Genomic DNA, 13,668 nt, shown 5'->3' with positions numbered 1-13,668 from the left:
ATGATAACAAGTGATAACCCATGAGGAGGTTATTTGAGGAATAATTTCTCCTAGTTGAAAACAGGGAAAACTGAAAGGGTTCTTTTGGGGCATAAGAGAAGTAAAAAAAAAAATGTTCACAGTGCTGGAAAGCTAAAATAGAAAAAAAAATGAAATTAAGGGCATCTAATTTAATAAGTTATACAATGTATACTGAGTTTTCCCATGATCCTGCTTAATATGCTCACTGACATGAGCTCAAATTCTTTTGGTTTTAAAGAAACACAGTGAAAAATCAACAGCTATTCTGAAAGCCTGACATATATTTTATGTCAGATATTAAAACTAGGGATGACAGTGTCCAATAATAAGCAACATTTAAAAATTATTAATATGATTTAAAGCTTATTCAAACAGCAGCATTTAAAAAGTAAGACCAAGTCTGGGGTGGTGATTAGTAAAATAACCAGATTAGGTATTGTTTTTTTCAATAAAGCAATGCTTTCTACATAATTAGGTAGGTTACTGAATACTGAAAGTACTAGTTGACTATTTTATGAAATCTTGCCTTAAATAAAGTTAGCAATATTTAAATCATTTCCCCCCTCAATCATAATCTATAAAAGAAAACATGCATGGGCTTCAGTTTACAGCTTAATAATTCTGCTAATGCTATAAATATTTTAGGAGAATCAAACCTCCTTTGGAGAATGGAATTTTAGAAAATTACACTGATAGAAATTCCTTCAAAAAACTATTTTAATCAACTCAAACCAGAAAGTGTATATGTAAATAAGTTTACATTCACCTCTTGGACTTTTAGAAGGAATATAGACAACATAAAGTAAAATATAAAGTAAGTACGCCTACCACGCAAACTTCCAGTAGTTAAAAGGGCTCGAGCTTTGTCAGCTAAATCACTATTTAGAGTATTTCCCAGGAGCAAAACATCAATTGCTTCTTGCTTGGAGCTGTCAAAGAAGTTATTCTGAATTGTTCTACTAACTGAACGAGCACCATCTTTTAACTTTCCAGCCTGTTGGGGAAAAAAGCATGGACTTTCATTCTACATTGTTTTCACTCAATAGGTATTCTGAAACTTTAGATAAGTTGTATACGACTTCACTGTGGTAAGAAGGACCTCATCGTTCCATTCTTAATATCAAACCGTCACATTAAAATGGCACATTAAGATGTCACTGCTTCCTTTCCTCTTTTGGATAACAGCACTGCAGAGAGACAGAAGAGGCTCAGTGCCACAGCTGCATCCACTGATGACATCTAGAGCAGTAAACGTGTGTAACTGTTTACTGGAGAGGAAACCGACTGAGATGTGCTTATTCAAGACAAGGAGATCACTTCTCCCATTGTGACTGTAAGGCCTGGGGTGGACAGGGCGGGTGGGGAGAAGCAGAGGAGATAGAGGACACGCTGCACTTCTGCACTCTCAGAAAAACTCCAAAGCACACAACAGCAGAGAATAAAACTGAGATTGCTGCCAAGTAACTGATATTAGTTAGAAACAAAACTGAGCATGAGAGTGAAAGTCTAGCCTGTAACATAGAAACTACAGTTTTCTATTTTAGCTCATTTTGCCTATGTAAATATAAAAATATAAAATGTATGCCAAAACAGTTAAAAAAAAAAACTTTAGTTTGCAATATGTAATTTTTATTCCTCAAAGAAATAACAAGGATTTGAGGCTTAAAAATGTTATTTCCTTCCATAAAACAAATGTAAATGACATTATTTTAAAAAAGAGACTCACCATTCACATTATCAGGCAATTAATCAAAAGGAACCCAGAGAAAGGAAAAGAAAGAGCAGTTCAGATGTTAGATTTCAGGTCAATTCAGACTAGTATATTTAATACATAAAATTTCATATCTAGTTTGTTAGAAAAGATCACTGAAAATATATGTAACCTCTGTACACAGTCAACTGCAGAAACAAAGAGGCAGAACATAAAAGCATATTTTAAGCAATAGTTGTAGAGAATCCGGTTTAAAAGCAAGAATTATGTTGTTTATTTAAAAAAAGAATACATGAAAGTTTAACAACATCAGGTTTTTCAAAATAGGGACCATTTAAGAAGTAAATATTTGTAAACGTCAATATAAATTATTTCTGAGTTGAACAAAAGGAACTTTGCAGCTAAGGCCAGTACTTCTGAACAGAGGCGTGGCATTTTATGAGACACAGAAGAAGAGGAAGAGGTGGAAAACAGAAGACTCTGAGATGATGAAATTCAGCTGCTATACTGAAGAGACTAAATAAGAAACTATACAAGTAGTAAATGTCTCTGTTTCTATTCCCGGGGTAATTTGAGAAACTGTAGGGCTGTAGTACATTAATAAATTCAGCTGAATCCAGAAGCCATAAAAGGTCAATATTTAAGGATATAATGAAAATATTTCAGGTATGTACCCAAAGTCCCTCAGTAAGGGACAAACACTAAAGCAGAAGCAGTCTGTAGATAATATCAACAAATAAAAAGTAATGATGACATACAGATGTATAATTACATCCACACCTCACACTTGCAAAGGCACATTTTTTGATTGCCTCCTTGTCAAGGTAAGATAAGAAAAAGAATAAAAACTTCAGCCCTAATAGCACTGGGTTCATAGGTGGTGTTGCATAAACTACCCATTGATTTATTTGTCCATCCAGCACTTGCCACATATCTATCCAACTGTATGTACTGTGCCAAGTACTGGGGACATAAAGGCAAATAAGGTAAGACTCTTTATTGGTAAGAGTATTATTTGGGGAGGGAGGAACTTTTCTTTTAATTATGGTTGTGCTGCTCAGCCTGTGGGATCTTAATTCCCCAACTAAGGATCGAACCCACGCCCCCTGCACTAGAAGCATGGAATCTTAACCACTGGGCCACCAAAGACGGCCCTAATTTGAAAGCAAACAAACATATTTTGGGTAATTCCATAGCAGTCTGGTCGTTAGGACTCTGCACTTTCACTGCAGGGGCCTGGGTTTGATCCCTGATCCAAGAACTAAGATCCACATGCTGCCCTGTATGACCAAAAAAAAAAAGAAAAGAAAAGGCTTAAAAAACTCCCATATTTTTAATAAAAATACACAGTATAAAAATTAAAACACATATGTAAGTGAAAAATCATTAAAAAAAATCAGAATACATATGTAAGCCTAGTAGATTACTGAACAACTAAATATGTCATACATATATAATATACCTCTCAAACCTAGGGAAATAACTATCCATTCAATCATTAGTATCCACTAGGGAAGGAGCTAATAAAGAGGACATAAAAACATGATGAAAAAGAATTCTAAAACAGATACCTTAAAAAAAAACTACTAATTTAAAAGAGTTCATTTAAAGTTTTATTAAAGAAGAAAAGAGAGGATCTTTTATAATCTAGATCTACCTTAGCCTTTCCTTCAAGGGCTCCAGTTCCTGCGTAAATCTTACTGATTGAATCACCATTCACAGACCACATTGATCGAAAAACTTCTTGAAAGCGAGTCACCAACTGAGGCTTTTCAGCTAAACCAAGAGCTTCCAACTGTTTAGTCAGCATCTAAAACAGCAGAAAAGAAACTTTTATAAGTATATAAATACATTTATTACGATGTGACCTTTTAAGAACTACCAGAATCAAACCAAAAATTTATAGCTACAGGATGCTGTCGGTCTGGATTCTTAAAATTCAAGTTTAATAGGCTTTGTTATTTCCCCCCATGCCAATTTCTAAAGTAACTATCACATCAATGAAACCTACAGGTAACTCAATCCTTGTAGTAACAAGAACTTTTTCTGGTTAAATGATTTTAAGCTTTTTAAAATGTCCCAAACCTTTAGGGAATTCCCTGAAGTTCAGTGGTTAGGACTCCCTGTTTTCACTACCGAGGGCCTGAGTTTAATTCCTGGTTGGGGAACTAAGATCCCACAAGCCGTGGGGCCAAAAAAAGGAAAAAAAAAAGTTCCTATAAATCAGACTAGTTTATCTTGTTCACCTAAAATAATAATTATGCAACAGCACCCACTGGAGCAGAGAAATATATTTAGTTTATTTACAAATATATACAAATAACCAAGTTTCTTTAATTTTTGCATTTGGTTCTATATGTTTGGGTAATTAAGGTCAGGAGAGTATGAGAAAAGCAGAGCTGCTCTTGAAGTGATATCAAAATTTTTAAATAAGTCATATTTCTGAACAAAGTCATGACAGCTCTGAATGTACTGAATATGTATCAGTAAAGTATATAAGGGAGAACTAGGGGGAACACAGTATTCGAAGAATGCAAGGATCTTGGGGCTACCACAGTTCCTTCATCACAGTGTATGTGTTTAGAAGTCTTTTGTCTGAATGACTCTTAGCCTTAAAGTCTGGCAAAATCAAAGCAATGTATAATCTTTACCCAGTCTATTTCTCTTATTTGGAATCCAGTCATAGTCTATGCCCCTGTGGTTTTACTTAACTCCTTCCCACTTGTGTTTCCTTTTATCTTATCTATAAGATAAAGATATTATGGAGATTATCCATAATTACACAGGGATCAAAAACTAAAATAATATTAAAAACTCTCTACTGGGTCTAATCCAATTGCCTAGACTTACACCAGGGCCATTCTTTTGCTGGCATGTAGAATAAAGCAAACAAGCCTCTAGGTTCTCGTTTATCATCTGCTCTTTCTTCAAAGAACTGGGCAAAACTGGTCTTCACTACAAGCAGTTTGCTTTTACTTACACTTGCAGTGTATTTTGTAACCAGTCAAGCTACTAGGGGAGCAAGTACTCTCACACCTAATATTAATAACAAACAGTGGGTAGTCCACTAAGATTCTGAAAACTAACACTTGTTCTGCGTTCAGTGAAGATGTTCACGTGTTTCACAAGCTTACTCTAACTAAATGTCTTTAGCCACTTAAGAAGAGAACTCAACACAAACCCAAGACATCTCATAAAACTCAATCCCAATAATCAAATGCCTGTTTTCACTTTTTTTCCTCTGTCATATTTTCTAAATTATAACGATAATCCTCAACAACAGATTTCAAAAAAGGCAAAGCAGTAAAAGCTAGTTAAATCAAAAATACATTTTTCTAGCAGGAAATTCTATACATGGTATTCTCCTTTTGAGACTGAATGAATCTCAGCTGCAGAGTGACTAAGTAACCAATATTCTAGCCAAATTTAAGATCATTTGCTAGAGGAAATAAGGACCTTTTACTTTCTATTCCTGTTTTGACAGTATTGGAAAACTATGCTAAGTTCCTACGGAACTAAATGAAGACACACCATAGTCTTATGACCCTGACAGTTGCCTAAGAGGCAAGACTGAGAAATCTAAGCATTGCTACACAGTTTGTCACACAGCTGAGATTATGCCTAAATTAGACTGAGTTTGATAGTTAAGTACTAAAGAAAAAATTTTAAACAGAGTGTGTTAGAGAAGTTGGCTCTCATTCACTTTTATTCTAACAATGACATATTTCAACTGATCCTGGTTTTGGTAGCAATTTTTTAAAAACTGCTATGTAAACTGTACTGGTTTAGATTGTTAAAAATATAATCCTATAGGGTTCTACATGTGAAAATAGATCCTCCTTAATTCCAAAAGGACTTTTAAAAAGACAATATACAAGGGTTTCCCTGGTGGCTCAATGCTAGAAAATCCATCTGCCTACACAGGAAGCACGGGTTCAATCCCTGGTCTGGGAGGAGCCCACATGCTTGCGGAGCAACTAAGTTGGTGGGCCGCAGCTACTGAGCCTGTGCCCTAGAGCCCAGGAGCCGCGACTGCTGATGCCCGAGCACGCTGGAACCCGTGTTCCACAACAAGAGGCCACTGCTGTGAGAAGTCCAGCACCGCAACAGGAGAGTGGCCCCTGCTTGCCACAACCAGAAAAAAAGCCCATGCAGCAATGAAAACACAGCACAGCCAAAAACAGATAAATAAAATTATTTTTTTAATGACAATGCTGAGAATAATATATATATTATATATATATTTTGCTTATCCAAAAGACAGGCAAGCGAGACAATTACTAAAACAGTATAAACAGCAGGCCTGTTTTTTTGAGGCAAAGTTAACGAACAATAAAAGGAAACAGAAGCTATCTAAAGAAAGTATTTAGAACAGATAAAGGAAACATTTAAATGAAAAAGGACATTACTTGGAAAAAAAAACTAAAAGAGAAGTAAAACTTTATTTCTGAAAATGAAGCATAACTTCATTTTGTGAAAAATAATTCATGACAAACATAAATATTACAAAAGCACTGATAAAAGAATTTGATATTAAGTTACATACACACATATATATATTTTTTACCTCTAAACCAAGGAATGCCTGCACACTATTTGTTCTGTCAAGACAATCCAAGCAGTTTGTTCGAACTGTACCACTCTGGCACCTGAAACAAATTCAGTGAAACTAAATGGGCAGTTTAAAACAAAAATAACAAAAGCTAAAACAAACTGAGAAAAATTAAGCTGATTAAAATGTAGCATCTACTTTCTCCCCGCTTCAATTCTCTAGTATAATTCTCAAACACACAAAAAAGATGAAAGAATTGTACAGTGATTATCCATATATCCACCATCCAGATTCTACAAGCGCTAACATTTTGCCATCCACTCGCTATTACACCTATCTCTCCAGTCAACTTATTTTTAATGAGGCCAGTAGTCAGGAGCTAAACACACATTCAGATTTACAACCACGCAGTTCTACAGCAGAACAAACAATAACCAACGTCTTTTATTTGCATTAAATAATCTTTACTGAGCCCAAGAAATATTATGACATTAATTTTACGAGAGAAATGGAACAGCCTCTGAGAGAGCAGCATGAGATTTGGAGCTAGATGAATTCGAGCTCTAACACTTTCTACTTACATGACATGGGGAAGATGACAGCGTTCAGCCCTCACTTCCTCCAGTGTGAACGGATAACAATAGAACCCATCCCTACAGCTGTTATTAATTATTGTAAAGACTAAGTGCACTACCTGACCCACGCAAAGCACATGCCCAGTAATGTAAGCTACTATTAGAAAGGAAGAACAACAAGCTTAAATTCAAGTATAATAAAGAAATTAAATAACTACAGAAAAGTTCCAATTTAAAGAAAGGAAAAACAGAGACGTCAAACCTTTGAACTTCACTTCCATCAAAATGAAAAATTCCATAATCCAGAAACTTCTGGACTTGAGGTTTAAGAACACTATGTAATTTTTCTGCCTTTCCTCCTTTAACCATTTGATGATAGTCAAAATTCACCATCTGAATATCAGCAGCATGTTCAGAAGCTTTCAGATGACTCTGAAAATAAAAAGAAAATATTCATTTAATTCTTCTTAGGGTATTTTTGGGCTGCAAATCGCAGATCCAGCAGGCAGGATCCCCTATCCTCAATCAGGGATCAAACCCATGCCCCTTGCAGTGAAACTGCAGATTCTTAACCACTCACTGGACCGCCAAGAAAAGGGAAAGTGTTAGCCACTCAGTAGTGTCTGACTCTTTGCGGCCCCATGGACTGTAGCCGCCAGGCTCCCCTGTCTACGGAATTCTCCAGGCAAGAATACTGAAGTGGGTAACCATTCCCTTCTCCAGGGGAACTTTCCGACCCAGGGATTGAACCAGGTCTCCTGCACTGCAGGTGAACTCTTTACCATCCGAGCCACCATGAAAATATTCATTTAAATGTTAACCAAATATGACTGTATCAACACAATGTTACAAATGAAACTTTTATTTTAAATGAAAATCTAAGCAGGTCCTTGAAATCTTATTAATTTCACAAAGCTTTCTTTCATTGCCACTGGCAGTAAAATGAAAAATTACTTACTAATATCTTATAGCATCCTTTCCTAAAACCTCCTATACTATTCCAGAGAGATTAGTTAGGTCTTACATAATTATTATCAGGGAACTTAACATTCTCATTTGGTTTAGAAAATGAAAAATTATTTCCAACAACCAGCATTTCATTTTTTACCATAAAAATATAATGACTATTTATATCTATTACAGAATCTCAAAGCAAAGTAATTGATTTCTAAGGAAAAGCTCATCAAAATTTGAAGAATTCATTTTTATACCTTCATTCAATATATACAAATGTTTTAAAAGCTTACAATAAAAAGTCACTCTCTAAAGTATAACTTGTTTATTAATGATATTCAAACAAAATAGCCAAATAATTAATCCTGGACTTCATTAACTTCATTAACTTTCTTCATTAATATGAGAAAATGTTTTCTAGCCATTTTGTTTAAGGTTATGATCTTATATAACACTATAATTTATATCAATTCATTACTGATCCAATAAATATTTATGAAAAATGTGTTTTCTTTAGAAGTTAGACATTTCTTTAGGTTCTTATGTGAAATTCTCAAATTTTCTTTCATTGGTACAAGAAGTCCTGTGTGTATACAAATGCTTTATTCACAATTTCACAGATTTAAAACAGTGACTATGGTTTGTAGGAACTAGGCAAAACAATGAACAGATGAAGGGGGAAACTGCCTGGTATGATTCTGCCAGTGACTGATGAACATTTTTTAGGAGGAGGGTATTCTTCTTCTCCACTACATGAATAAGCAGATTAGAAAACAGGGTCAATGCCTTGAAAGCTTTCTATAATCCCAATTTCAGCAAGATTACCCTAAATTGTTGCCTAACTTCCTTCAAAGAACTAATGGTTCCAACAAGTATTCAATCTTCTTCCAGGAAGAACTTATTCCTGGAAGAATTTGACTATTATTTTTTAAATACCATTCTAGGTGTCCATGGGCCAGAACAGAAGGAAAAAATGATCACTTACCTGGAAAGCCTTACTTAGCATATGTTCACCTTCCTTAGATCCAAGCAGATTTACTATTATTTGTTTACCATACAAATTCTTAAGTGTCCTAAAATGCCTGTTAAAGGTAGAAAGGAAGTAAGTATATGTCAACTGTAAGTCAAAAACTTTTTTCAATAAACAGGAACCCACTTTAAACCAGGACCTACACGGCAGTATTTTAAACTCATAGGTTTGGCAAAACTATACACAAACCCATTTCACGTGGAATCAAAACTCTGAATTTGTGAAAGGTCAGTTAATGCAATTTTCTCTCTGACTTATCAACTTATCATCTATTTGTCATCACTCCATGGCAAATAGATGGGAAAACAATGGAAACAGTGACAGACTTTATTTTGGGGGGCTCCAAAATCACTGCAGAGGTGACTACAGCCATGAAATTAAAAAATGATTACTCCTTGGAAGAAAAGTTAGTGACCAACCTAGACAGTATATTAAAAAGCAGAGACATTACTTTGCCAACAAAGGTCCATCTAGTCAAAGCTTTGGTTTTTCCATTAGTCTCTTGAGAGTCCCTTGGACTGCAAGGAGATCCAACCAGTCCATCCTAAAGGACATCAGTCCTGAATATTCTTTGGAAGGACTGATGTTGAAGCTGAAACTCCTAATACTTTGGTCACCTGATGCAAAGAACTGACTCACTGGAAAAGACTGTGATGCGGGAAATGACTGAAGGTGGGGAGGGGAAGGGGACAACAGAGGATGAGATGGTTGGATGGCATCACCGACTAGATGGACATGAATCTGAATAATCTCCGGGAGGTAGTGATGGACAGGGAGGCCTGGCGTGCTGCAGTCCATGCAGTTCCAGAGTCGGACATGACTGAGCAACTGAACCGCGCTGAGCTAATGCTAGGGCTTTCAGAGTCATCTGGCCCCCATCTCCACCCTGAGGCTAATGCTGGGTGGACATGGAAACCAGGAGCCATGCAGCTAGGTTGGCAAGGCAGTGAGGGCAGAGGGCACTGAGCTGCACCTCACATGTGAGGACACTGCCTACTCCATGTGGATTCAGAGCTCCTCAACAGCTCCAGCCTTAAGATAAATAGGCCCCACACAGGATCCTTTAGTCTCTCCAGCTTGTAATCAGTCTAGAGGCTAGAAAGCAATGTCATCCACAGGAAATACAACGTAAGTCACAGATATAATTTAAAATTTTCCAGAAGGCAAATTAAAAAGGTAAAAACCATACGGTCGAATTAATTTACATATATTTTATTTAATCCAATACAACTAAAATATCATTTGTACATGTAATTGATATATAAAACAAATATTGCCGTTTTGCATTTTTTTTTGCACTAGGTCTGAAATCCAGTACCTATTATATACCTACAACATATCTCAATCTGGACTAGTCAATTTCAAATGCCCAAGAGCTAGCTTCACGTGGCTAATAGCCACCATATTGGAAAACACAACCATCAGAGGTAGGTTTTAGGCCAAGACATCAAGACCCACACACTTACTGCCACCACTCCTAGAATTCCTAAGAGTGTCACTGTCTTCCACTTAAATCAGAGTCAAGAAGAAATTTTATTTAAGAGCTCAAAAGCTGAAATGAAGCAGTAAATACAACTAATCTCACTGCTTAGCAACATCAAAACTCACAGCAATATAGAAAAGTTATCAGTCTTACCTGTCAAAAGCAGGTGCATTGGCTTCAAATCCCCTTGACATACGAACACGATGGGATCCCACCTAAGACAAGAAAAATATACTTAATTGTACCAGAAGCCAACATGCAGACAAAAGAAATAGCACTGTTTACTCTATGTAATAATTCAGTTGCTAAGCACACAGTAGCAAGCTGAGTAATTGTCATTTGTGATATTCTCTTAAAAAAATAAATTCTAGGGGTTTCTCCTTTTTATCTTTTAAAACACAACTTCATTTAAAAAAAAAACAACAAAAACTAGAAATCAGAGCATTATGCAACACTGGTAAACTAACAGGAATTTTTATTTATGTAAGATAATTTTAAGAGTGCTTTCATATACATTATCTTAAGTTCTAAATATGTGCCCTTTGTAAGTCAACAGACATTGTCATTCGTGCCACAAAAGAACAAACCCAGCCAAGTGAAGAAACCTGTCCTCTTATAGCAACATCATTCATTCCAAAAAAAAGATTCCCGTGACAATAAAGGCCTCCTGACCAAAACATCTACTCTCTCAGACTGCCTACAAGTGCAATGTCTACATATTTTTTTCTCTGTTATGCTGAATACGCTATTCACTCTACTCTCACCCCAAGATCCCACAGATTAAAAATAACCATTCCTGGAAAAAGACTTTCCAAGTCAATCTCTCAGGCACACAACTAAAACAACAGCATATTTTGAAATTTGGGTTTTAAGAATTAAACAAGATGGAAAATAACTACCTACTTTGTGTTGCTACAGTTTTTCTTTTCTCATATAGGAAAAGTGGGAGAGAGAAGGAAAAGCTCTAGGCAGAATCAAGAGATATAAAAGATGCCAAGAAGAAATACAACAGTAAGACCAGATTATTTCCCTGAGTTTCACTTGTAAATATTTCCCTGAGACTGTGGGCCCAAGGTTCCCTGGAATTCATCCTGGCTCATCTGTGAATAACGTGATGTTAAAGGTGGCGTGGAGGAGAAGTGCCAAATCAGCCGTGCAGTTGATGACCAGCTGAAAACCAGAAAATAAGCTCTAAATGCTCATCCATGTCCCAAACTGAATTAACAGTATTATCATTCATTCAGCATTCCCTCTCCTGCCGAGATGACTGAATGACTGTCCTGAGAAATCAGTGGACTCTCTTTAGAGCTTTTCCTTCTTAGTAAGAAACTGATTAGCCAAATGTCACATCTTTATTTCATTTTATTTCTAGTACACAATAGTCTGTTTAAAATCTTAAGCTTTGAAAGATGTGTGTTCCAAGACACATTTGTGCGTTTTAGGAGACAGAAACGTCAGACGAAGTTCATACTTTTTCTTTGGAGTCATCTCAGGTAGTTGCCCTCTAACTCTCTAAAAGTCCAAGACTTTGCGTTTTGTTTGTTCATTAACATTCATCTTGCACTAGTACTCTTAAATGTCAAGAAGGCGAAAAAAAAATACAAGCTTTCTCATATTTTTTTTTGGTAATGGCTGTAGTTGTTCCCTATTACCTGCTCCCCAACACATATATGAAACTACCTACAATTCATAACTCTTACAGCAATATGTTGGTTAGACGAGACTAAGTTTTGCTACTTAATGTTAAAGAAAAACTTCTTAAGAGTTACGTAAATGTAATAAAATTTTCCATTTACCCAATTTTTTTTTAAGTTGCATCAAAGATATTTTTAGAAACCATTTCATGGGTGGTGAAAGTGAAAGCGTTAGTCACTCAGTCATATCCAACTCTTTGTGACCCCAAGGATGGCAGCCCACCCGGCTCCTCTGCCCACGGAATTCTCCAGGCAAGAATACTAGAGTGGTACGGGACATCATCTTCTAGCAATATTACCGCTTTGTGTTCACATGTTTCTGGAACTTGAATTCAACCAAAAGTTCAGTGTGCCATACCATGCTGGGCATAAATCTCAGGAAGCTTACCATCTTTTAAGACTAATATAAGCAATTAATATCAATAATATAGTATCAGAGGAACACTACGCATTATAAATGCTAAATAACTTCAAAGAAAGGAAATCATAAATAAAATTAATGAGTTGCCAGTAATTAAAATGTCACTCTTATCTGTGTAGCATCTTATGACAACTCTTATTACGCCTCAAGCTAATTGATACTGATATTTGCCTTATCCATAAAAGGACTGTCTCCCCAAACAGACTGCAAGCTCTCTCTGAGGCATCACTATAGAAACTGAATTTCTCATAGGATACAAGATTATCTACCCAAATGTGTACAGAATGACACACAGGAGATGAACTCAAGAATTTCATGAAGAGATCAGTGTGGAGGAATGACTAGAATCCACTCCATGAAATCTGAGTTGGCTACTGAGGAACATCAAACCTTCATTCTGAAAGCAGAGGATTCCTATTAGAAAATAGCCAGGTATGAAGTCTGATAGGCAGAGGAAGCAAGAACATGAAGAAATGGGTACCTAGATCTGATAAGTGTAACAGAGCAAAAGTGCAAAGGGGCTTCCCTGGTGGCTCAGATGGTGAAGAATCTGCCTGCAATGCAGGAGACCTGGGTTCGATCCCTGGGTTAGGAAGAGCCCCTGGAGAAGGGCATGGCAACCCACTCCAGTATTCTTGACTGGAGAATCCCATGGACAGCAGAGCCTGGCGGGCTACAGTCCATGTGGTCGCAGAGTCAGATGACCTCTGAACAACTAACACTTTCCCTTCACTTTTCATTAAGAACTGCCAGAAAGATGAGAGGAGACCAGTTAGAAATCTGTAAGAATCTTTCAGGCAAGAAAAAACTATGAAGATCTTAACCAAGATGACAGAAGTGGGAATGAAAAGTCCAAGACCTCAGACAGCACAGGGATTACGCATCACAGGGCTGCCTTGGTTGGCTCAGGCTGGCCGCTGGAGCAGGCGGTCTGGATACGCTGCGAAAGCAGCTGATCCACTGCCACCTTGGCAGGATCCACTACCAGCAAGCTCTCTAATCTGAGTGGTCAGGTAGCTGGTTGAAATGCAGATTTCTTGGCCCTACTCCAACAAATTCTACTTCAGCTGATGGGAAGTTGAGGCCATGAATCTGTATTTCAAAATCACTCTCAAAGATTCCTTTAAAATATTTCAAGAACCTGAGAAGAATGTATCATGGAGGAAAAGAGGTAGAACAAGGGACAACTGCCAAGGAAGGACTCTCTGTCTGTGACCACTGAAGTGA

General features: G+C 36.7%; 1 protein-coding gene across 8 annotated transcripts in view; it reads right to left on the bottom strand.

Moving 5' to 3' along the window:
* Window positions 1-13,668, bottom strand: part of SYNJ1 (synaptojanin 1) — a 94,516-nt gene that overhangs the window by 44,384 nt on the left and 36,464 nt on the right. For all 8 annotated transcript variants that reach the window (XM_069548921.1, XM_069548923.1, XM_069548924.1 and 5 more), the window contains exons 7-12: window positions 10,480-10,541; window positions 8,799-8,895; window positions 7,122-7,291; window positions 6,300-6,381; window positions 3,390-3,542; window positions 850-1,015 (exon numbers count right to left, since the gene is read on the bottom strand). In XM_069548921.1, coding sequence (XP_069405022.1) covers window positions 850-1,015; window positions 3,390-3,542; window positions 6,300-6,381; window positions 7,122-7,291; window positions 8,799-8,895; window positions 10,480-10,541 — 730 coding nt within the window. The remainder of the gene's footprint in view (window positions 1-849; window positions 1,016-3,389; window positions 3,543-6,299; window positions 6,382-7,121; window positions 7,292-8,798; window positions 8,896-10,479; window positions 10,542-13,668) is intronic.

Source organism: Ovis canadensis, chromosome 1 (genome assembly GCF_042477335.2).
Source record: "Ovis canadensis isolate MfBH-ARS-UI-01 breed Bighorn chromosome 1, ARS-UI_OviCan_v2, whole genome shotgun sequence".
Taxonomy (NCBI): domain Eukaryota; kingdom Metazoa; phylum Chordata; class Mammalia; order Artiodactyla; family Bovidae; genus Ovis; species Ovis canadensis.
The sequence above is the reverse complement of the archived record's forward strand: the minus strand, read 5'-3'. Positions and strand labels throughout refer to the sequence as shown.